The sequence below is a fragment of the Colletotrichum truncatum genome (genome assembly GCF_014235925.2).
Source record: "Colletotrichum truncatum strain CMES1059 chromosome Unknown Contig_0002, whole genome shotgun sequence".
In the NCBI taxonomy this organism is placed as follows: Eukaryota; Fungi; Ascomycota; class Sordariomycetes; order Glomerellales; family Glomerellaceae; genus Colletotrichum; species Colletotrichum truncatum.
Genome location: NW_027222399.1, coordinates 2,249,548 through 2,274,167, shown reverse-complemented (window position 1 = coordinate 2,274,167; position 24,620 = coordinate 2,249,548). Strand labels below are relative to the sequence as shown.

Here is a 24,620-nt window from a genome sequence, read left to right as displayed (position 1 = left end):
ATTGGCCAGTCATCGAGTTAAGGACTACTAGCAGTAGCTGTATGCACTGTAGTGGTGAAGTGATCGCGTACCGTGTAGCGCTGTTCAATTTGGTGGGTATAGGCGGTGTAAAAACACATACGGAGACATGGACAGCAACCACCGCACTGTGACTCCATGTCTTGAATGCATAATTGCATAACCTCTCTTTCGGAATACACTTCGATGTTTCTATAATGTATTGTGCTTCTTTACCTCATCACTCTTTGCCGCACGAATTTATAAACTTGTCACTTCCATCAATCAGATCCATTGCGCTTTCTTGAAACTCTTCATTTTGCTCCGGTTTACTTTATCGTCATGGCGCGTATACGTCCCATTCAGAAGTTTGCAGTTGCAGTGTCTCAATGCTCAGCAGAGGTTGGTTCCCATTGTCAGACGCAGACACTTTCTCTGGTCTTCGGTTCAACTACGATCTTGGCATTGACAGCGGGTTGTGCAACAGACCTCATTGTATGGCAAATGCATTGTCGCCGATTATAACTCAGTTCACAAGGACAAGTGTTTAAAGGAGTTTCTAAGGTTGAAAGATTGTTATCTTGTAATCCCCCTAAAAATAACTTGTTTACACTCCAATTACATTATTAACACCAAGCGCATTGCAGGCAGCGGCTCGCAAAGGAAAATAAACATTACAGTGGGACAAATTAGGTCATATCAAAGATTGCATAAACGTTCAGTGCTCCTCTCAGAATTCTACTATCATTTCGCTCAAAGTCTAGATATATTGCTACACGAAAAAGACATTTGTCTGCAATTTCAGGCTCTGGATGATTGCGCGTTTCAAGTAGACTTACTCATGCCTCATCAGACTTTACAGCTCAAGTAGTCGAAGCAAGAATGTCGCGTGTTGAACTTCTTGTTCCTCCTCCGCTATGACTCCCTTTTGCTTCTCAGAGGGGATCTCTCCGTCCACCTGCGTAACCTCGTGCTTGTCCATCGGCCTGCGTAACGCCTTCTCGATAGCCTTGCATTGGGTCTCAAATACCTCCACGAGGCCGATGTTATCCGGGTCGCTAAGAACGCGGTACTCCATCTTGATGTCGTCCGTTGGTTGGAGTTGGGCCTTCTTCCTCAAACGCTGGACACGGTTGATGATCTCTCGGGCAATACCCTCATGCGCGAGATCCACGTAGAGCTCAGCATCCAGAATGGTGAGCACATCATTGTCCGAGTTTGGCTCCAAGTTCTTGGATGCTTCATCCTCCCTCAACCCGCGCCTCACAACTAGGTCGCCCTCCTCTAATCGGATACCGTCCACGAGAATCTCCTTCTTCTCTGAGTATTCCTTGACGGCGTCGCTGCTGAGTGTAGGAAGTGCTTTCTTCACTCTCGCCATATCCTTCTTGAGTTTCTTGCCAAGAACCGGCCAATCCGCAGTCACGCTATATTGAACATTGTACTTAGTTTCATCAGAAGAGAGGATGAGATCTCTGACGTTCATCTCTTCCCTTATGTATGAAGAGAGCGACTCGAGGTCCTGGAGGTACTGAGGGTCGCGGTGTATCACTACAAGCGTCTTCAAAGGCGTCTTGAGCCCAATGGCCCTTCTCTCGCGCGAGACTCGGACCAAGTCAATGACTCTCTGCATTCTACCCACTCTGCGTTCGACCTCCTGGTCGAACAACTCTTGGCGCACATCAGGAAAGGGTAAGAAGTGAACGCTACGCGCGTCCTGAGCCTCGGCCTCCTTCGGAATGAAAGGCCTTAGCTTCTGGTAGATGGTGTCGGTGATGAAGGGTGTGAAAGGAGCGAGGCCACGGCATAAGGTGAAGAGAACTTCGAACAGGGTGTTGAGAGCATGCTTGGTGTCTTCAACACCGTTCTCGCCCTTGAGACGTCTCCTGTTCAGCTTGATGTACCAGTTTGTCGTGTTCTCAATGAGACCGAGAAGACGTGGAACAACAGTGTACAGACGGTATGCTGTCGAAAGGATATCAAGTCAGCAACAACTTGAAATTCGTGTACCGAGCCCTTCTCACATACCTTTCATTTCGTCATTGACGAATTGCAGAAGACTCTGGCAACTGGCCAGGATCCACCGATCCATGACGTTATCGTTCTTTGATTGGGCCTCGGGGTTCCAAACGTAATCGATGCCCTCGACCTTTTTGAGGAGAGATACCTGACCTTCGAAGAACTTGTAGCTGTTCCAGAGTGGCAATAGAACCTTCTGTACAACCTCCTTGACTCCGGACTCCTTAAAACGTAGAGGCTCGGCACGAACCACGGGGGAATTGATGAGGTAAAGACGGAGGGCATCGGATCCATACTTGTCCATCACCAGGTCTGGCGGCGGATAGTTTTTGAGACGCTTTGACATTTTTTTGCCGTCCTCGGCCAGAACAATGCCGTTCACGACACAGTTCTGGAAAGGAGACTTCCCAAAAAGATGGGTTCCGAGTACCAGGAGTGTATAAAACCAGCCCCTTGTCTGGTCAAGGCCTTCGGCAATGAAATCGCCTGGAAAAGCAGCCTTGAATTTGTCGACATTCTCGAAGGGGTAATGCTGGCTGGCGTAAGGCATGCTGCCGGATTCAAACCAACAATCGAAGACTTCTTCGATTCGCCTCAGAGTGCCCTTGCCCTGCTTACTGGGGATCGTAATGTGATCAATGTTATCACGGTGAAGATCAGACAGGTCCCCGGTATAGCCGCTCAGCTCTCGCAATTCCTGCACGCTGCCAATGCAGACCCGCTCTTCCATATCCTCGCTCACCCACAGCGGGATCGGAGTGCCCCAATATCTGTTCCTCGATACGTTCCAGTCGCGGGCGTTTTCAATCCAACTGGCAAAACGGCGTTCTTTGACAAAGGAGGGCACCCAGTGAGACCCTTTAATGTTCTCAAGCATCTGAGGGATAATCTCGGGAATACGAACGAACCAAGAAGGCACGGCTCGGTAAATGAGAGGGGTATCCGAACGATAGCACATAGGGTATGAATGCTTGAGCGAAGAGTCAACAACAATTCTTCCCGTGCCTTTAAGGTGCTTGATAATGTGCTTGTCAGCCTCTTTGACATGCATCCCCGCGAAGTCAGAGATGCGCGAGGTAAAGTGCCCACTATCATCAATTGGGTCTGGGGGGGGTCTCTTTTCGGTAACAATACCGGCATCGACAGCAACATTGTAATCATCCTCACCGAAAGCTGGGGCCTGGTGAACGATACCGGTACCGCTGTCGTCGGTGACATAGGTAGCATTCAACACTTTGAAGGCAACATCTTTGTAATCTTCGTAGAAATAGTTGAAAGGGGGCTCATACTGCCAGCCGAGCATGTCTTTGCCCTGAATCTTCTCAAGGACCTTGTACTTGGCCTTCTTGGGATCCTTGTACAGGGTACTGAGCAGTTTCTCCAAAATGATGTACTTCTTTCCAGTCTTTTCGTCGTGTATTTTGATATATTCGAAGTCAGGGTTGGCAGCCAGGCCGAGATGTGATGGCAATGTCCAAGGTGTGGTCGTCCAAGCCAACAAGTGGGTTTCGGGATCGTCACAGAGAGGGAACGAGATGACGATAGCAGGATCAGTGACATCCTGATAGTTCTGGTTGGCCTCGAAGTTACTCAAGGCTGTGGTCAAGGCAGTGGAATAGGGCATGACGCGATGACCCTGATAGACTGCCCCCTTGTCGAATAGCTGCTTGAAAACCCACCATTCGGATTCCATGAACGTCGGATCCATGGTCTATAAATTAGACCATCATGTTAGCAACACCTGCACGTCGTAACTAGTGCCAGAACATTGGGGGCGTTATGGGAAGCTTGCCTTGTAATCGTTATCAAAATCAATCCAGCGGCCAAGTCTCTCAATGGTGTGACGCCATTCTTCGCGGTAGCGCATGACAATGGATCTACATTCGGCATTGTATTTCTCCAAGCCCAGCTTCATGACCGCAGCTTTACCAGATATGCCCAGCTTCTTGTCAATCTCGTGTTCGATGGGTAGGCCATGAGTGTCCCACCCAAAGCGTCTCTCAACATGGAAGCCCTTCATAGACCAATATCTGGGGATGATGTCCTTGATGGTGGACGCCAACAAGTGGCCGTAATGAGGAAGGCCGGTGGCAAAGGGAGGACCATCATAAAAAGTGTAGAGGGGCTTGCCCTGGGTCAACTCGAGCTACATTGGAAGTATGTTAGTCAGAGACGAGGTAATACGAAATACACGAGTGGCGGGAAATCCGCCGAGGGTGTGCTTACTTGACGCTCAAAGGCCTTGATCTCGCGCCATCTCTTGATGACCTCCTCCTCCTCCTTTGGGAAATCGATAGACATTTTGGCGGAAACTTAGACAGAAGCAATGTCTGGCGCGGTGGCAGCGCAACAAGTCGTGGCGCAGCAATCAAAAGATTTATACGCCGTCTTCGGCGGGAAGGAGTCCGTTTTGTTGGGGTTATAGGTGAACGATCAAGGACGTTGTGCCTCAGCCTTTTGCGAAGGTGCACCGGGCTTTATTCTTAGAAGAAGCCGCAGCGGTGCAGACAAAAGATGCAGAACAGAAGAATGGATGAAGTGAGTCAAAACCAAAGGGGAGGCAGGGCACACAAGTTCTTAGGAGTGTGACACTTTGCGGCGGGGTCTTTTTGGAGGGCAAGTGAGTCAGTGGGGTTTTTTCAATTGACTTATGTCGAGCGGCGCGGGGCAACCTAACTACCCCCCCCCCCTCAGTAAGGTACAATGCCTTACCTAAGCTAAAAGGATAGGCTCTGATGGGAGAGGGGTGGTCACTGCTTTTTCCCATGAAAGTGTTGACCGCCAGCAACCCTTACCAAACTGCCAGTTGTTGGTTACATCAGGTGGTGCATGCCCACAACCATGGGCAGGGGACCTGGTACCTTGCCCGTTGCCCGTTACCCAGGTAAGGAACATCCAGTGCCAATGGTACTCTTTTAGGGAGCGCCGCCGCTGGTCTACGTAGTACCTTCCATAATTTGCTTTCAGACAGTGACTATTTTCCTCGGTCATAGAAGTCTAGCCTTGACTGGAGGTCTCTGAGCAACGCCCACTCTGGCTTCTAGGTCCCGATCATCAGCAAAACAAACTGACCCAACCAAACGCCACACCGTCGTCGCTTCCCCCTCTCCATGATAACCCCATAACGATTCACGATATCCTCGATCCCGCACAATTGCATCTCTCTCGGTGCATCAGAGCGGTGCTGAGCTCCGCACATGCCAGCACGTTTCTACGCAGGCTCCCTACGTAGCGGCCTCTGGCAAATCTCCTGACGCTTGGCCTGCTGAACCACATCGAGCCTCAGTTGTTACGTCGAGTCGAATCGAGCCGAATTTAGCTCTACCCTTCGCGGGGTTGGCTCCTATTAATCTTCTTGGCCCTATTCCGCAGTTCCCAATCATCAACTGTCAAACCATTTTGAACTCTCCATCTCGTCCATCTCGCCCGTTATGTCCTTTCTCTTCGGCAGGGCCAGGACAAGGCCGGCTGTTGATCTACCCAAACAGGCCAGGGACCACGTAACGAAACTCGAAGGACCAAACGGCGCCGCAAAGGTTGTTTGCAAATTCGACCTCACCTTTGCTCATGACTACCTAGATCGCTAACTGTCTTTGTTGTTTAGGCTGAAGAACTGGCTAAAGTTCTGAGTCAGATGAAGCTCATCCTTCAAGGCACACAGGGTATCTCCCCCCCTTTCTCTTTGGGCCTCGAATCGTAGCCACTAACTTCAACTCAGAGGCTGATAGTAGCCCAGAGCAGATATACCAACTTGTCACCGGCCTTATCGAGGAGGACCTCCTGTACTTGCTTGCCGTGAACCTGTGGCGCCTGCCCTTCGAATCTCGTAAAGATACGCAAGTCATATTTTCCTACGTTTTCCGATTCCGCCCGTCTACTGCTTCGCCCAAAAGCGATCCACTTGCATTATCCTACGTTGTCAACAACCGTCCACAAGTCCTCCTCGAACTTTGCCGAGGGTACGAGCACAAGGAAAGCGCAACCCCTGCTGGATCTGTCTTACGAGAAGTCTTGAAATCAGAGGCTGCTGCTGCCATTATATTATATGACGACAACGAAGAATCTGGCTCCAGCAATAAGGGTCTTAATTTGATCGATAAGGATCGTCGGCAAAGCGGCAACGGTGTCTTTTGGAGGTTTTTCGACTGGGTTGACAAGAGTTCTTTTGAGGTCGCAGCGGACGCCTTCACCACCTTCAGGGTGAGCAATCATCCTCCCCGGCCCCGCGGCTCACTGGGTTTTGTCTAACACACTCTCTTACAACCAGGAACTACTTACGAAACACAAGGAGTTGGTACCACGGTATCTTTCAGTAAACTTTGACCTATTCTTCGACAAATACAACAACACTCTTGTGCAATCCAACAGTTATGTTACGAAACGGCAGTCCATCAAGCTACTTGGCGAGATTTTGCTGGATCGCTCCAACTACAGTGTTATGACCGCCTATGTGGACCGTGGAGAGCATCTCAAGATCTGCATGAATCTCCTTAGGGATGATCGCAAAATGGTTCAGTACGAGGGCTTCCACGTCTTCAAGGTCTTTGTCGCCAATCCACACAAGTCTATTGCCGTCCAGAAGATTTTACTGATGAACCGAGAAAAGCTGCTTACTTTCTTGTCTCATTTTCTGGAGGATCGCACTGATGACGAACAATTCATTGATGAAAGGGAGTTTCTGATCAAACAGATCAGGAACATGCCGCCGAACCCAGTACAGCCTCAGAGGCACGGTGTGCCTGGAGGCAGCTAATTTACAAGGAGGAAAGCGATGGCCAACTATTGACGTAGAGCACAGCCTGGACTGAGTACGCACACAGGGAGCTATTTATGGGCCATTCAGAGCCAGGATACCTATTCGTTCGAAGTGGCGTTGTGGTTGTGTCGATGGGACATGCATTTGCGTCTGGCGTTTGTGGCGAGAAATTCCCAATCCAGGCATTAATATGAAGATAATTTCGTACGGTACTGTTCTATCCTGTCAATACTGTAGCCGCGATCAAGACTGAATATTCTTGATATTACCTTTACTGTATGATTCGCTACATGCAGAATCAAAGATTGGTTCTCCCCTTTTCTTCCTCTCTCTCTCCCCTTTTTTGCTGTTTTTTATGCCGACTAATTGCAATATGCCACTGGTACTGCTTGGGTATCAATGCAAGCACCTAATTTTATTTTCTTGTCACAAAAGGAGTTGTACCACCATCGCAACATTGCTGATCTCGAGTTATAGTGCTAGCGTAATACCACATTTCTTGAGAATTAGGTCGGTTTTTGCCGTGGGAAGAGAAGATTTTTTGTTTGGAGCCTGGACGGATCGCGGTTGGTTTGTCGATTGAGCGTGGATCACAACAGCTGAAGAAAACTGACACCATTGATGGCTTCGTACAAGTTTGTTTCAAGGATGTGGTGGAAGTTGTCCAATTTGGGGGTCTGTAGCGACAGATGACATTTGACGACGACGAGCTAATCCGGATTTCTGAGGCTGTCGTCTCAAGCGATGCTAATAAGATGAAACGATGAGAGTGAAGGAGTGCAGAAATCACTCATGGAAGCACCAAGAGAGTTTTTCAAGCCGTTGTCCTTGCCGAACGCGACCACAAAGCACAGGCGACGAATATTTTAATGCCTTTATACAAGTACCAGCTATAGGAGGATCAATCTACTTGCCATCCGATGCTGTCAATGACTTGACTTCATCATCAAGGGTGCGTCTCGATATTTCAATAGGGAATCTTCATCTTCATCTTCATTATCATTGTTGTTGTTGTTGCCGTCGGCGCCGCAGTCGACCACTTTAACGTGTAAGTGCAAATGGAAACTGTTTCTTGCCTTGACGAGCTAAATACGGTCACATTTGTGGGCTTTTTGTCGGCAACAGTCACAATTTTGAACTGGTTGGTTACCGTGGTATTAATGCCCAAATGTCCCTGTTAGCACACGATCATGAACTTATCTCAACCCTAGACGCCCTTCCTATTTCCCGTCCTTACCCACCTAGGAAGAACCCTCACTCCTTTGGCCAAACCGAGATGTTACAATGAGAGACGGAGCCAAGTGAGACTGCTCATACGTCTACTACCGAGAAGACTGAGTTGGCTGTTTCGCCAGCATCACACTAACACTTTCACGCGCATTGGACGATGCCCAAACACTATCCTTTCCGCCACGTCTCCAATCGTCACCGGTGGCATCCTCTCCGCCGCCCCTCGTTGCCTCTCCCATGATCACTTCCAGATCTCGCTTCTGTGAGCTGATCCAGTTCCTCACAAAGTTGGTGGGATCTTGACTCAACGAGGTGAAGAATGAATGCTTCGCTTTTGAACTGGCAATTGCCGATACCACAGTCGCTAACTGCTCATCCATTAAGGCAACCTCCTTAAGAGCGGTAGCGTATGCTGGATTTGTCATGAATGGTAGCAGCTTCGATCGCAGAGGGTCATCAACAGCGACTCGAACGTCATATATAGTGGGCTGAGGATCTTTATGAAACTCTTCGTCAACTCGAACCGTGTAAGGTAAGTTGACAGGAGGTTGTGGTCGGAGATGAGGCTGGATGTAGTCATTGAGGTTGGGAATCATGCCGACTTCGTTACCATTGACAATCTAAACAGCAGTCAGCTCAGCAGAAAACGAGAGTTTATCGGAATAGGGCAACATACCTTTCTCAAAAGCTCATCGCAACGGAAGTTGCGCTTTTCTTCGTCTTCTTGCAGGCCCATCATCTTGATATACTCCCATACAGCTAGCACAGCTTCTTGTCTGGAAGCCTCTGCCATGTCTACAATATCGGCCAGCTCGGTACTCAGTAGATAGCGCTCGGGGTCTTCCTGTCTGTGCAAATTGATGGTGATGTTCATGTTCTCATCTCCACTCCGCTTGAAAGTAAATTCATCAAAGTCTGTGCCAGCCGCGGCGTTCTGCGCAGGCTGCTTCTTCCACTCAACAGTTTGATCCGATGCTGCTCGTGAGCGACTCCGATCGAAGTCAACGTTGAGGGCCTTTAAAAAGTGAGACAGTCGGTATTTGTGAGGCGTGGTTGCGGAACTTTGCCGCCTTGAGCCAGGCCCGCTGTCTCCGTCGACACGAGACAAGGTCTGGTCATCCGATGGTTCATCTTCACCATCCTCGAGCAGGCGGCCTTCGATCTTCACGCGATAAGAAGGCTCAGCACTGGGTGTAAAGTCGAAACTGTCAACGCTAAGCCCACTTCCTTGCCATGCCTGATCTTCGACAGTATTGCTGATCCAGATACGGAGAGTTTTGTAGCGCTTAATGTGGTAGAATTATTAGCAACAGTGCCAGGCGCAATAAGGATTACCAGTCAGTTAAAGACAGCGACCAACCTTTGCATTGCGACCCACAGCCTCGACGACGTCCAGACGTTTTCGCGTCATGGTTGCATCCAGGCGACGCTCGAAATCGCGTAGTCCCTTATACCTTTGGGCAACCTCGGCATCGATAATGCAGTCCTCTACACCATCCGGCAGCGTCTTATCGGTAGGCTTTCGACTACGTCGCTTAGCCAACTCGCTCGTAAGGGCTTGGCCTGAAGGATGATGTTGCGCCATGGCGGCCTGATTCATCGCTGTTTGTTGGTGATGACCTGGGGGCATAATGGGCCCTTGAAGCTGGACGTCAGCGAACTTGACCTTGTCACAACTCGGGTAACTTCGGGTAGAGCAAAGGACAGGTGAATCGAGCGGATGACGGGGCAGGTTGAGCGGCTAAAGAAAAGAACGGGCATACCGATACCGCCTCTCCGTTGATTTGGGGCATGTGGAGCCCGCTGGGGAACTTGCGGCGCGCCAGCATGGGCTGTATATTGACGGTATTGGGGCTGCATTTTGGCAATGGCTCTAGATGAGACTCGCAAAAAGTCCAAGTCCGCAAGTATTTCTATTGGAAAATTGAGCGTGACGATGTAGTAATTCGCTGGGTAAAGAAGTCGCGTCGCTTCTCGCCTCAGGGCGCGGATGCAAAGTAAATGGGTGGCGGCACAGGCACTGACGCGAGGCACTTGCCTTTGTAACATGAGGAACGATTGGCTGAATTCGGTGGGCCCGATTAGTCCCACTTTCCCTTGTCAGGCCACGAATAATGTAGTTCATTTACCAATGACGCTACTCCTTATAAACAGGTCAATTGCAGGTTTAGTCTTTCAGAGACATGGCCCAAGCCAGGATAACTATTAAGAGTCTTCTCGTCAGAAGACGTATGTGCTGTTCGGGAAAGTGGTTACATCATGTGATTTCTTTAAGCCAGAGAGTTGTCTTTTTTGTCTTCATTGATTCCCCTTAAAACACTTGAACTCCCGGTAATAAGAAAGACCTTGATTCATGAATGTTCCACCCAACGAAGAAATCGCAAAACCCTCTTACAAGAGGTCGACTCATCGAAGGGTGCATAGCCAACGGTACGCCACGCTGCCGAATGCCAACTTTCAATTCCAGTTCCTCGCACTACGATGTCCTAATTAGCCGTCCCCCCACCTGCTTTCCGTTCGAGATGTCTGAGTCGGTTCTTCTCTAAGTCCATCCAGCATTCGACACCCATGAAAATGCTCATAGTGTCTCTGAACATCTAAAATTGTGCTCCCAGTCCATTTTTGGACTGTCGTTTGCTGAATCGATTGCGCTTGGTGGAAGACGAGTCTTCTAAGCTTGCCTGGCTTTTGCTAAGGTGGTTTCGGCCGGACCGGTCGCTGACACTGAAGCTCTCTGGATAGGCTCCTCGTCCACCTAACGTGCTTGCTGGACTTGACACTGCCGATGACATATCTGCAAAGCCATTATCGCTGACGTAACCGCCGACAAGATTTTGAGAAACGGCCAATTCTTTGGCCCTCTCTAAAGATTCTATCCAATCGTTGGCGGCTGAGCCACTGTCAGGGGAGCTGGAATTTCCCTTCGGTTCCTCAAACGTATAGTGGACGCCGCCCTGTCGGATTTTAGATGAGCGGCGAGACTTTCTGTCTAGGACACTTACCGCATCGACACACCAAACGGTTTGTCCTTTCACATCGAGCTGCGTCCTCCATGTACATTCAGGCGAAAGCAGCGATATCTCTTGCTTTGCGCGCTTTTCGTCTCCTCCAGCTGGTGCTAGCAGTATCCGACCACTAGAGGTTACCATAACCAGCCTTTGTCTCTTCTTTGTCGTGCTGCCGCCGAAAAATCGTGACAATTTTTTGTGGCCTTCGTGCTCACCACTCTTGCCATGAGAGCCGTTGGGTAACGGACTAGAAACGACCATCAAGTCACCCAACTTAAGAATCCTTTCGTTATTGCGTGTTAGGACCGGCGACCATTCGATGTCCAGCTGAGTTGGGGGGGGTAGTTCTGTAATAATTCTGGTGGGCCGGGAGCTCCCATTCAATGCTGAGCTTTGCGGCGGTGGCTGTGAATTTCTCGTGGAAACAGGGTTGGGACTGCCGGTAGAGCTGTTAAGCTGGATCAGAGCTGGTTCCTGCGGTGCAGGGTTATAAGGCCTGAGCCGCGGAGCTTTGGTTCTCCAAAGACCTTTGCCAAACTGCTGGCCGTCAAAGAATTCGTGGTTCTGGATATGTTCGGCCGTAAGTCGCCGCGCTGGGTCTAAAACCAAGCATCTTTCCACTAGATCCTGAGCTGCAGGCGGAAACCCGGCTGGAAAATCGTACTCTAGGTTGACAATTTTTTGGAACGTGAGATATTCCGTTCCGGCTTTGAAGGGTGGCCGACCAGCTAGTAACTGGTATATTATGCAACCAAATGCCCAAAGGTCACTCGCCTTGCAAGCATTCTTGCTTGTCAAAAGTTCAGGGCTGACGTATTCGGCAGTCCCTACAAATGAAGCTGCACGGCTTTCGTCTTCTCCATCGCCGCGACTGCTCTCCGGCAGCCCCCTTGCCCCTTCACCAGAGTTCTGTGTCTCTCTGGGGTCTTTGAGCAACTTTGCGGTGCCAAAATCGGTGATCTTAACGTGCATATGATCGTCCAAAAGAACGTTTTCGGGTTTGAGGTCTCTATGAATGACTCCCCTTGAGTGCATATAGTCAATTGCATCCAAAATTTGGGCGCCATAGAACCGTGTACACTCTACATCAAAGGTGCCTGTCTTCTTGAGTACCCCGAGCAGCTCGCCACCGTTGCATAGGTCAAGGACATAGTAAAGCGAAGCTTCGTCTTGGAATGTGTAGTAGAGCCGCACGATGCCTGGGTGTTCGGTGAGGCGGTTCAGGGTGTTCTTCTCGATGTTGACATACTTTATCTTCTTTTCCTTGATGATATGCTTCTTTTCCAGGACTTTGATGGCGTACTCTTTGAGCGTCTGTCGATCAGTGGCTAAGTAGACCGTACTGTACGAGCCTTCGCCAAGTACTCGACCGAAACTGAAGTCCCTAACTCCCTTTTTGACATGTCGAACAATCGTCTTTCCGTTCGCGTCTGTTTCCCTCCGTACTCCGACGGCGGCACCACGATCCTTCCACTCCTCGCTGCTGTTGGGTAACGGCATCTCAGGAACGTAGGACTCTCGTTGAGAAGGGGTGCCTGCATGGGCTGATACATAGCTAGCGCCCATGCCTTTAGAACTCCTTCGTGGTGGTAGCGGCCCGGAGCCGGGAGGCAGCTGTGATTGCCGAGCAGGATTTACAGAACTGTCCTTGTGGCTTGGCTCTCTCGTAGGTATGGAGCCCGGATAGCTCGAGCCATTGCCGGAACTCTGCCTCGCAAGCATGCCATACATTGAAGATCGTGATCGTTCGTTCTGTGGCACAGCTTGGTGGTGCAGTCCCCGTCCATCATCAGACGGCATGGGAGAGTGGCCGTAGATGCCGGACATCGGACGGGCTGTCGGGGATGCCGAAGATCGACTGCCTTGGGCTCTGTCAGGATCTGAGCAGTCAGGTATGGGCTGCCGGTACGCATCTGCTCGCATGGCTGTGCCGAGGCTTGTTCGGTGCGGTTCGACTTGGGCATGAGGGGCATGGTGGGCGTTGCGAAGCCCTTCGGGAGACTGGCCGTGAGATATTGAGGACAGAACACCTTCAGGCGAAGGATTTGAGGCATTTGGGGAAGTAGATTGTACGGCGCTGGGGTCGTTCAAGGGTGCTAAAGGGGCATCGTATTGTTGATCGGTATGAGCGGGTGCGTCGACATTTTGGCGATTGTTCGGAGACGCATCGTCTGGATTTGCTATTCGTAATCCTCCGAGGGCCCTCGATAAACTGAGGTCCCCATTCATGATTCGTGTTTGTGGGCGTGGGGTGGAAAGGGAGTGGAAGAGAAGGAATAATGGACGACAGAAGGTGAAGAAATGACGAGGAAATAAAAAGGGATAGCAAGGAATAACGAATAGCTCCAGGTGCCTCGTGCGATGTGCGAAGCGTCGTCAGGTTGGGTAGGTACGACGCGGCGGCGCAGCACGTTAAAAACGGATAAGAAACGAGCACCGTCAGTCAGGAAGCATTTGACCATCACATCTGAGTCGGGCCTTGTTCAGTGTGGTTTGGTCGTGTTAGGTTACCAGGTAGGTAGATGGTCGGGTGCCACAGGCAAGTAGGCACTTTAGGGGGGGGGGGGGGGGGGTTTGCTGAGCTAGAGCTTTAGGTGACCACTAAATGGCAGTGGCACTTGAAAGAGTTACAGGACTGTTACCTAATGTTATACGGAACGCAGGAGCATCTAATTTCAGAGAGGTGAGATGGATACCAAGATAATCGTCAGCATGGCAGGGTGAAGAAAAAACATGGCAGCACTTCATCAGCTGATGATGCTTATTTCCATTATCGCCCACGCCCATTTCATGACAACCCATGACTTAACTGCATTACCTTTATTCAAGATCATTCATTCCGTTCTTGTGTGTTAACAGGCCCGACCGAGTTGAGGCATTCATTCTGATTATAGTGACATTTCCAAAGGTGTTGATCAAATGATGGTGTAAATGGCCACTTGATAACGGCTGAAAAAAGACAAATGAGATATGAAAAGGCAAGTTGACGGAAGCATAAGACATTGTCGCCATCTCTGAGGCAATCGGCGCTACTTACCGCCTTCTCCCCCCTCAACCTTTTCTGAAGCCGAAGGACTACCCGTTGAAGCCCGTCACAATACTCAGCCCCCATGCCCGTACTCTTGTACTACGAAAACGACAAAGTAGCAATTTCCTCGTCGCAAAGTTTCATCACCAGTTTGCCATGCGGATAATACTCCGACATTAAAACATGGCCATTCATTTGGCGCTATCCGGAACGATTGCTTTTGAGCGGTTAGCGCATGCCCTTCTTCCAAGGTTGAAGTGGTTTTGGGCGCTCTCGCATCTAGATTGAATGATATCTTATACATAGAGCATTTGAATACCACCATACGGGACGAAAGAAAGCAACTCGAAGGCCTTTGCATAAAATGTGGAAGGTTTAAGTGGATACAAACACAACAACTCCCTGAATTACCAAATAGAATGACGCTGAATAAGTCTCGGAACATAGCGAACCAACATCGCAGTGTGAGGACACCGAGACCAGTCAGACTGTAAACTTCTAGGTTCGGTGGTAGCACGAGGGAATTCCGCTCAATCAGTCCTGTGGGGAATAACAACTCTGAGCGCCCGTCGACAGAGAATCGAGACAGAAAAGTTGAAATAGACGACTTGCAGGACAAGTGTGGGGAGTGAGAGAAGCCCAGAGAGAAGTTACCGACCTCGTATATCTTGACCTCGTATACCTTGAAGGGCTGTTGAGGCAAGAGGAAGTAAGTACATGATGCTGGATCCAAGTCTTCGAAAGAATCAACCAATAGAGAGTATTACGTCATCACTAGGCTGTGTTGAGTATGAAAAATAAACATCGTCGGCCCAGCAGACCTTGTATTTTAATACATGCATGGTTGACATTGTTGACTGGAGAATGAAATCGCCAGCACAGTAATAGGCTAGGTTGAGTTTGAGCAGAATCAAGGAAAGAGAAAGTTCATAAGCTGGGTAACGCTTCATCTAAAAGACCAAAGAGATTCCAGCTGGCGATTTGGTTCATCAATCCGAAAGATAAAGCGTTGCTGATCTGGCGCCGCTGGCGAGTGCTGTTGGCCAGGGGTTTCCCGTTTCTCGTCGGATTTGAAAGTTATGTGCTCTGGTTCGCTTTCTTCTTGCCCGGTCAACTGGCATCACGTGCTATGCCTGTGGCTATCCTGGAGGTTTCAGCCAAAATGCTTTCGGCCTTAGGCAGCTCATACCGCAAGAGCACATTGAAGGAACGACTTCAAGAAAAAAACTGCTAGGTGTTTTAGCCTCAGGCATCCCTCAGGTCCCTCATGGTAATCACTAGCAGAGTACCTAGCTAGCTATGGTAGCTGTAAGATGGCCAATGGACAGACCGTGTGCCGCCGCCAAAATCTTGCATGAAGGATGTAGCTACCGAGCTGATCACCCGTGCCTTGGGCCAACAGGTCGCCGATGGTTCCGTATACAGCAGAACGCTTACCGTGTATTGTAAATATATAATGTACATATATGCCTGCTTTATCCAAGGTCGGTAGCCGACACACACAGCAACCTCGTTTGTTCTGTCCGGAATGACGGGCGAATTGAGGCACGAGGCGCGGATCGGAGAACGACGAAATGGGCAGTCTTAGGTGGAAAGTCGTATCCACCTTCTGGTACACTCGCTGACTGGCTGCTTGCTGCCGACGCATGTGTGTTTGGATGCGATGCAGGAGCTGCTGCACCTGGCATCATTCCCCAGGCATCTAAGCCACCGGCCAGCGAATGGGAACGTAGAACACTGGGCGGCACCAAGGCACGACACGACGGCTGCAGCTGTAGCAACTGTGGCGACCAGCCCGCCTACCCAGCCCGATTTGGCAAGGACGGAAAACAACATGGAGGGCCCCTGCACCAAAGCGCAACGAGAAGGGGTGAGATACGTAGCTGCGACACTGACAGACACTAACAGTGAGGAGAAGTCACGACAGCCGGTGGGGTATTCACTACCTTTACTCCAGACAATTATAGCATGCTAATCAAGTAGCTCCCGCCTTTGTCTGAGTACTTGATTGCTTTCCAGGATTCTTTCTGTTACTGGGAACGATATCTGGGCGCATCCTTAGCCGAGTCAAGCATGCAGTACGTACCTCTGGCGGTCTACTTGTACTTCCTTACCTCAAGAGGCTCTCCCGGCAGCACCAAACGCACCTCAAGAGCAGCGACACTGCGACGTGCGACTGGGACTGGGGTGGAAAGGCTAGAAAGGCGGCGTTCCCTTGTCTTCCACCCTCCAACCTTTTTTCGTCGGCCCTGACCTGTCTTTTGCTCGTCTTATCCTTCTGCTCTTGCCTTTTCTTCCTGTCTCTCAATTGGCTATACTCCAAATACAAAAGGAAAGCCCTCTCTACTTCCACCCAGACTGTGACGGCCTCGATTCTCCATCCTCCGTCAGTTCATCCATCCTCTTTGTGCCTCATCTCGTTTCGTCTCGTCTCTTCTGACAGCCTCATTGTACGCTTATAAGTTCGGGTTGTTCCCAATCCGACCTTCTCTTTACTTTTTTTACCTCTTTCAATTGATGTTCTTCAACCCTTACCAGCTCGGTCAAGTTACTCTTCTGTTGTGCTGAGCTGGCGCCTCCTTCTCGCTATCAACCATCGAGCACTTCCGTCATTTTGTTCCTGCCATCTCTGCGCTGGCCAGTCTTCCTACCTTGCCTTACTGTCACGCCTTCAGGTTGCTGTCGTCCCCTACGCCATTCTTCATCGACCACTCACACCGGGTCTGCAATTTTGTCCGACCTCAAGATTACTATATCAAACTCTGGTTACAACTCGTCTCCATCCCGAATTGGCTAATAATTGCCATCGCGACCAAGAAAGACCGGCCTTTAACCTCGCTAAACAATCATCCTGCACCTACCGACACATCTTGCACCTGCTACCAGGCTTTACACGGTTATTCAACAGCCACTAACCACTTGAATGCGTAGAAGAGCTATTTGAAGCAAACGTCTGAAACTTACCTTGCACAGGTCTAACACAGCAGTAATGTCATCCTTCGGTCGATCATTTTCTTCTGCTTCCCCCGTCATGGCTTTGCCACCGCAGCCTGCCCATCAAGCGAGCTTCGGCATGGAGTCGTACAATGTTCAAGCCACGCCATTTGGACACTCTACCACGTTCCAACGATGCGCTGCGCCATTGATGGCGTCCCCTGGAAATCTCAAAACCGCTGGTCGAAAGCGTTCTCGCGATGAGGCCGCTCCCAACCTTGTAACAGACGAGCCCGAACCCCATTCCGAACCTAAAGAACCAGAGGACGAATGGGAGTACGGTCCGGGCATGGTGCTTATCAAGAAGGGTGGCTACGTCGCCGATGCAAGCAGTCAATCAGGCACTTGGGTCGAGGAGAAAGCTGCGGAGGATGAAGTTCGCAAGGCTAAGGACGCAATTACGCGTCTCCACGACCAGCAGGAACGCCCGTCTCTTCGCAGCAACAAGTCCCAACGCTTAACTCAAGAAACTACATCCACTTTTGGCGCTGCTAGCCAGCAATTTGTGGCTTCTAGATCTGAAACTCTTCCTCTTGAGAACTCGGCACACCCGGTAGTCGACCATTTTACCTTGCATCTTGGCATTGGTTGGAGGCGCATCAGCGAGGATCAGCATATTCAAGCCGCCGCACGGGGATGGGCTCGTTACATCGAAAACCACTACCCTGTCTCATCTGTCGTCATTCGACTTGAAAGTAAAGGCCTTCAGTCGTACCTCGTTGAAGCTGCCGAGGGCTTCTTCCTTTTCTCTGAAGACTTACGACAAGGCCGGCTTGTTAGCAAGGATTCTGAGGGAGCCTTGAGAAATCTAAGATGCATTCCTCCAGCATTTGATGGCCCGGAGACTCTTATCGTAAGCGAGTCGCCCATTGCGAACGAAGCATCCAACACAATGGCAGCAGCGGAGGTTGACAGCCACATGGAAATGTGCTGAAGTGCTTTACTTCACCTGTTCGTCGCTGCATATCCAAACTCGGTCCTGCGACTTACATTTTTGTTTTCTTTTATTTGGGTATTATACTACAAAACAACAGGCTTAGGTGGAGGCGCGTTTATTTTTCCATGGAAGGGCTCGCTTGATGGGTTCAGGTTCGGGTTCGATGGGATTGAGCACTTGTACTCGCCCACATTACCAGAGGCCCTCGAGGGCCGATCGACAAAATTGTATTTTTTTACCTCCATTTCGGCGTATCGTTAACAGGAGCAGGCCTTTGTCGGCCAGTTTGGTTTGTTCCCAGTGGCTTACTCTGTTTCCTTTAACGGAATTGAACGTGGGTAGTCATATCAAGGAATTTCATAACTGAATTTAAAATCCAAATTTGACTTGAATTCTCTTACGATATATATAGTATGTAGATGTGATGAAGTCGTACGGGTGACTAGGTGCTTTGCTTGAGCCTAGTCAAGGTTCGTTGTTACCTCATGGTAAGTTTCGTTGAATATGCACTTGCGCTTTAAATAACAAGAAAACGTGCGCACTGGCCATACTATTGTACCTGATTATATGGTAACAGACATGGTGCATCAACGCGAATTAGCAAGATCTACATTGATCAAGTACAGTAAGAGCGTACGAGAAGAGTAGCACTAGTTACGGCGGAGATGTTCGGATCCCATGCATGGAGGTATGGCTTGGAGGATAACCTAAACAGAAGGCGGGTAGGCGGCAAAAGATCAGGACAAAGCTGAACGCATACATCACGTAAGGCCAGCAGACAGAGACGACACGGAGTGCGGAGTATTACAGTCCCGAAAAGTTACTAGGCTGTAAGGCATTATGTAAGGGGATATTGATGCCTGGGGCATCAACAGTCAGGATGAGGTAGAAAGGTTCAGACCCGTACGAAACGCCCTCAGACCAAAGTGCCTGATCACATTGCTCCCATGACCAGTTATACTGGCACTTCCTGCTTGGCTTGGCGTGTTGTTGTGGGTGACGAGGCGGCACGCATGTGGATGCTAATAATGCCTTGCCACTGTACGATGATGGCCCTTGCATCCGCTTACTGCCTTGAATTTGCAGACGAGGATGAGTAGATTCATCTTCTCCACCCATTTCCTACGACCATCACGTTGCCCTCACACAGGCATGCCTTTTTACCAAGGCATCTTTCCCCACACCCATTGTAAGAAGGCCTAGTACATGCAAGTTTCCCGCTTATGTGGTGAGCGTCGAAACGGCGGCTCCTGTTATCCAATCTCGACGCACTCGGTGCAAAGCACCTTGCTTGACTGACTGTTGTGGTCCATTTGCTTGGTTACCGCTTTCTCTGAGCTTCTTATGCTCTCGCCTTCTTTACTCGTCACGTCCCGGCTTGCATCTACTACGCTGCCCTCGTCCATCCAACCAGTCTCCATTTCCGTCTTGGTCTCGAGCTATTCCTCCCTTTTTAATTTTTTTTTTTTCCCCTGCTTTCAATTTTGGCCTTGTGCCTTGTTGATTTCCCTTACTAGCTTGTCGTCCAGTTAATTCGCCTGTTCACTTCCCTTTTTCCAACTAGGTCAACTGCACTTTCTACGCCCTCCATCTCCACCTCTTCCTAAATAACGATCACTTTGCAAATGCAGTATTTAACTCTTGCAAAGCATCGCTCACCATCATCCTTAGCTACGTGCACGTATATGTTGTGGATTGCGAAACTGTCACTTTTGTCCGCCCCGCTCTGTTCTTGTTTCTTATTGCCTTAGCTTACCCTTGTGTGTTTTGGCGTTAGCGCCTGTTCTACTCCTAGATCGCTTCTATCGCGCGACCCCACGTCACAAGGACATACTGTCCGACATCGACAAGCCAAAGTGGCTGAAGAGTTAGAAAACTCTTGCGCTCAACTGTCTACAGAAAAGTTTGCCTGACTTCAACATCGGTCTTTACCTTCCCCTCACTTGACAGCTGCCACATCGATTCGCCTTGTTGTGGCTGTCCCACTCGTTAACAGCAGAAACGGCTTCATCTACGCTTCTATCCCCATGTCCAAGCCGCCGTAGGCCATCTGGTCTCCTGCTCGAACCCTTAGTTTCGATCACGAGACGTCTTCATGGTATCGCAGCCCGACTCTTCGACCTCCCTAACCCTGCGAGGCCCTTCCTCGGTCGTTTCGCGTCCCTCCCTCTCGCGCACGAAGCGGTATAACAGGTCCCATGTCGGAGGCTCTACCCACATCCCCCAGAATGAGTTCCCGGTCTTCAGCAACTCTGGCGATGTCGAGATCATAGTCAAGGCAGGTGGTTACCAACACCGCTATCTTTTGCATCGCCACACCCTCACTCGATGTTCTGGTTTCTTTGAGGCTAGCACAAGCCATGAGTGGTCTAAACCTGTTTCAGATGCGGCCTTGGGCGATCTAGCCCGTGTCAGCGACGGCTCATCCGCCGATTCCTCCGCCACCGCTCCGAGCCGATCCTTGACTGTGCCGACCGGTTCACGGAGACGATGGCGTTACGAGCTGGACCTAGGCACCGGCGATGGGGATATTCCCATGTTGGTTCAGAAGGACGAAGACCGACCCCAGACGTCTGGTGCTGCCTCCGGCTCCTTGTTTGGTTCCGGCACCGGCGACAGTAGCCATCAAGCGCTGCCCGTTATGCGAAGCAAGACCTCCAGCCACTCACATTCTTCGTCTGCGCATTCGAGCCATAAATTCTTCCGCTCCGTAGCCAACTTGAGCTTGGTATCTGGTTCAACATCTGCCTCACCTATTTCTCAGGTTGACCAAGACTTGCTACGAGACTACGACAATCTATTTCGCATCTTTTACAACTACCCTCCCACCCTGGATGGTGTTAACATCGCTGACGCTTACGTGCACTGCAAATCGCTGTTAACTTTGGCGGACCAATATGACGCGCTGGCCGTGGTCGGGCCTCGGGTGGATCACCATCTGTTACAATTTCAGTCGAGACTCTGGAAGCAAATTGCCAAATATCCCATCTCCTATCTTCGTCTTGGCTATCTCGCACGTAGCAAAGTCATATTTCAGGAGGCTCTGATACACGTAGTCGGCCAATGGCCGGCTGGAGAGCGAAGTCTGCGTGCTGCTCTTCCCGACACGGTTCTAGATATTATCGAGGACAAGGCTGATGAACTAGAGAAAATCGTCAGCCGCATCGAGGGCCGCCTATTTCGGCTTAACCTCATGACAGCCCGAGGTGAACGTGTCACTCCTGGCACATCATACCTGGACTGGCTTGCTGTCAGCCTGTTTCGGCAATGGTTGGCTGATAACACCAATCCTCACACACCAGATCGACGCTCTCAAACCTCACGTGACGGCCACGGCATGGATTCCCAACAACTTGCATTCTCAGCTACAGCTCCGCGTCTAGCAACTGTTGGCCGTACGTATCGGACGCTTGGCGCTTCCTTGCAGTCCTATCTTGGACATGACGAATGCAAGCGATTTTTGAAATTGACGCCTGAGTTGTACAGCCGTGACAACCTCCGTCGCTTCGAAAAGCGCGTGGATGAACTCAAGATAATGGCTCGTGAAATTGTCTGGCCTTTGATGGAGAGCGGGCTTGAGCTTGACATAAGTAGTGGAAGGATAGCGGATGGGATTGGATACCTTACTTGTGTTACCGTGGGGGACCACGATCTTCCCTGGCATGTTGAGCATCTGGGCTAAGGCCAGCTGAACAGGTTAGCACGGATACCCGTCTGTCGTCCAGCAGAAGGGTAAAGAAGCCTGGGCGATTGTTTGAATAACGATCTATGAAATGACTTTTATGTGATTCAATTTCAGTAAGGCAGATATATATAGCCTTGTATACCCACTGAGAAGCTAGTGTTCCGCGCCTGAACACTGCGAAGGAGTTTGCGTTTTACAGGAATAATACTAGGTGCTATTTTTAACGAGTGTCTATAGTGAAGACCTAACAGGAAAACAATCAAATGGAACAAAGTGAGGGTCCCTCAAGACCAGAAGCTATCATGCTTTATTTTTGTGATTCAGTTGCATATGTGGGCACAAGGTGTTACTTGTCGTCTCCTGTAAGATCTATGACCGAGACGCCACTTTCCCTCCTTGTCTTGGAGACAGAATGTTTCGGCTTCTCGGTTGTCTTGCAAGCATCGTGTTCTTCGTCGACGACTTCCACGAGTTTGAAGAACCCGTCCGCACTCATGCGAGGTACTGCTCTTGTCGACTGCCCTGCAGTGTAGGACACCCTTGAGTTGTCCTTAATCGTTCGTATCGACAAATCTTGTCTGAGATATGATTGACTGGGAAGGCTGGTGGATTTGCATTCCATATGCGTCATTACTTTCGGCTGGCAGTCGACCCCGTAGGTCTTTCTGATATTTGTTTCATGGTTTCTCAGCTGTGCCCGAGAAGAATCGGTGTTAAAGCATATGCGTGTCTGCTTCATCGGTTGGGTGCCCTTGCTGGTTGTACGGGGATACGACGGACGTGTGGCCTCCGCCCCGCGACTATAATCAATTCGTTGAGCTGAGGATGCCGAGGATACAACAAGCGTCGTGGCTGCCTTGAAAGTTGAAGTGTTTTCGGCACCAGATAAATCAATGATATGCAGCGACGGCGCTGCAATCAACGGTGTACAAGGAGGCGCAGGCGACGAATGCAGGGGGCTACATGACAGAGTAATCGGCTCTGAGGCCTGCTGAAATTTGGTGATCCTAGGCCTGTGTTGTGAGCTAGCGAATGCCCAGGGGTTCTTATGCCCAGTAGGTTCTGCAGCAATCGCTTTCCCGTTGGATCTGGACTGCTTACTTCGAGTAACTGTACTTCTTGCATTGTTATTCGATCGCAAAGATACAGCAGGAGCAATTACAGGTGAGCTCCGCGGCCGAAGCTTCGCAACCGATGATGCTTCGCCAGTATCGTCAAGCAACGATACTTCTGCCTGTTTGACTTGGCTTGCCGCTGTCATAGTGCCGGTAGAAGTAGTTATAGTCGTTGTAATTTTTGACCTTCTTGTCCCAGCGTTCTTTGTGATTTGCACCCACTTGTCGAGCGAACCGGGTTCCGTCGGAGAAGCCGCGTTGGCTTTCTTCTTACTAACCTTACTTGAGGCGCGAGATACAGTTTTGGACTGTTGGTTCTCATCCCAAGCCCTGGCAGTAAGAGGTATACCTAGTTTGAGTAGAGATTCTGGCAACCAGATGGACTCGGCAACCATTGGATCAAAAGTAGGCTTCGATTTAGCTCTGTCGCTCTCAAAGGTACTGTTGATATTTGTATCGAATTCGTCGTCGCTATTAAGAGCCAATCCCTGCCGATCGACTGCCGTAGCCTCGTCTAATTCTTGTGACAGGTCTAGCCCGACGATTTGGGCCGGAATGTGCGCCACCCGTAGCTCTGGCATACCGTCCATGCTATGGTGGCTTCTTCTTCCGGATATTCGCTTGATCAGTGCCATCTCTTCCTGTTCCATTTGCTCGATTGCCTTAGAGGGTTGTCCAGATAAATGCCGTTCCAATAGCTTGTGGACCAATAAACCTTGGGACAGAACTCGTATTAATTTCACGGCACCCACTTTGTTAGTCCAATCCAACGTCTCTTCAACGAAGTATCGAAGACCCTGCACATCAATCGAACGGCTAAGGCCGATTGCTGTATTTATTTTATCGACAGTAGCAGAATCTGAGACGACTGGATGGGTGTAGTGACGCAAAACCTGTCGATTAGGGAACTCGTCCGGGACGGACAAGGCCTTGTGCTTTACTCGGAAAAAGCCGCTCTCGTTGGTACGAAGCTCATGCTCTAAGTATGTCTTCCATTGCTTGAATGCCACATCGTCGTCAAGCTTAAGCCGACATAGAGATTTTCCGAACCCAGCTTTAGCGGCCTCGCAGCCTAACTTGACCCCACAGCCAGGAATACCTTCTGGTATATAGTCACCACCACTCATCAAGGCGACTAAAACCATCCCTTCCCTATCTAGACCGGTATCGGAAGACAAGAGATTAGTGACATCGTACATGCTGACATGAGTAGGTGTCTTGGACCCACGACTCCCCTCTGCCGACCAGTTTCGAAGTGTTCTTGTGCAACCGAACATAATGGTGTCGACATCCTCACTCAGCACCGCATCGACAATGCCCTGTTGTTGTAGTAAGGCGCACTCAGCTTCGGCCTCACCAGGAGCATCATGAATAGGGAATCCAAAAAGACGAATGAGCCTTTTGGCCATAGCTGTGGCGCCCCCATTTCCTCTGCCCGAGCGCTTGTTGCGCTTGAAAGCGGGCTTATGAGGGCCATCAAAGACGAAAATAGGGTGTATTGCTTGGCCGAGAAGTCGTGCCAGACGATAAAACAGAGTCCTTATGGCAGGGTTTGTGCCGCCTGTCGAAAATGTCAGAGTCTACTAGAGTACTTGGGTGGTATATTGAGCCTGACCTTTTGCGGCCTGTGCCTGAAATTGCCATATAGCAATGTCAACGGCAATGCGTAGTGGCCGGCCGGAACTTTCGAGGTGTTCTGCCGCCAACCTGGAAAGTGAAACCCTTTTGCCAGGTCCCAGCTCACGATAGATGCTGTTATTTAGAAGGGTGAGTAATGGCTGGAGAGACAACCAGGAAGGTCATTCAGTATCCGGCTTACCCTTTAATGCCCATTGCAAGTATCAGCTGTAA

General features: G+C 50.0%; 7 protein-coding genes across 7 annotated transcripts; 3 read left to right on the top strand and 4 right to left on the bottom strand.

Moving 5' to 3' along the window:
* Positions 1-853: 853 nt before the first annotated feature.
* On the bottom strand, positions 854-4,317 carry CTRU02_203565 (isoleucyl-trna synthetase; the record flags this gene model as incomplete). The annotated part of the gene is made up of 4 exons (XM_036724192.1): positions 854-1,962; positions 2,026-3,727; positions 3,809-4,162; positions 4,243-4,317. 4 exons carry the CDS (start codon positions 4,315-4,317, stop codon positions 854-856), a joined length of 3,240 nt encoding a protein of 1,079 aa, XP_036584306.1.
* Positions 4,318-5,650: 1,333 nt separating this feature from the next.
* On the top strand, positions 5,651-6,769 carry CTRU02_203564 (uncharacterized protein; the record flags this gene model as incomplete). Its single annotated transcript, XM_036724191.1, has 3 exons — positions 5,651-5,678; positions 5,735-6,216; positions 6,284-6,769. The coding sequence occupies 3 exons, from the start codon at positions 5,651-5,653 to the stop codon at positions 6,767-6,769; spliced, it is 996 nt and encodes a 331-aa protein (XP_036584305.1).
* A 1,325-nt stretch (positions 6,770-8,094) lies between these two features.
* On the bottom strand, positions 8,095-10,051 carry CTRU02_203563 (SWI/SNF and RSC complexes subunit ssr3; the record flags this gene model as incomplete). The annotated part of the gene is made up of 4 exons (XM_070204225.1): positions 8,095-8,622; positions 8,679-9,287; positions 9,363-9,640; positions 9,766-10,051. The coding sequence occupies 4 exons, from the start codon at positions 10,049-10,051 to the stop codon at positions 8,095-8,097; spliced, it is 1,701 nt and encodes a 566-aa protein (XP_070061988.1).
* Positions 10,052-10,599: 548 nt separating this feature from the next.
* Positions 10,600-13,239, bottom strand: CTRU02_203562 (AGC PDK1 protein kinase; the record flags this gene model as incomplete). Its single annotated transcript, XM_036724189.1, has 2 exons — positions 10,600-10,956; positions 11,005-13,239. 2 exons carry the CDS (start codon positions 13,237-13,239, stop codon positions 10,600-10,602), a joined length of 2,592 nt encoding a protein of 863 aa, XP_036584303.1.
* Positions 13,240-17,027: 3,788 nt separating this feature from the next.
* On the top strand, positions 17,028-17,966 carry CTRU02_203561 (uncharacterized protein; the record flags this gene model as incomplete). Its single annotated transcript, XM_036724188.1, has 1 exon — positions 17,028-17,966. The coding sequence occupies one exon, from the start codon at positions 17,028-17,030 to the stop codon at positions 17,964-17,966; it is 939 nt and encodes a 312-aa protein (XP_036584302.1).
* A 2,098-nt stretch (positions 17,967-20,064) lies between these two features.
* On the top strand, positions 20,065-21,651 carry CTRU02_203560 (uncharacterized protein; the record flags this gene model as incomplete). The annotated part of the gene is made up of 1 exon (XM_036724187.1): positions 20,065-21,651. One exon carries the CDS (start codon positions 20,065-20,067, stop codon positions 21,649-21,651), a length of 1,587 nt encoding a protein of 528 aa, XP_036584301.1.
* Positions 21,652-22,000: 349 nt separating this feature from the next.
* Positions 22,001-24,602, bottom strand: CTRU02_203559 (Flap structure-specific endonuclease; the record flags this gene model as incomplete). The annotated part of the gene is made up of 3 exons (XM_036724186.1): positions 22,001-24,330; positions 24,385-24,521; positions 24,589-24,602. 3 exons carry the CDS (start codon positions 24,600-24,602, stop codon positions 22,001-22,003), a joined length of 2,481 nt encoding a protein of 826 aa, XP_036584300.1.
* Between the last annotated feature and the right edge of the window lie 18 nt (positions 24,603-24,620).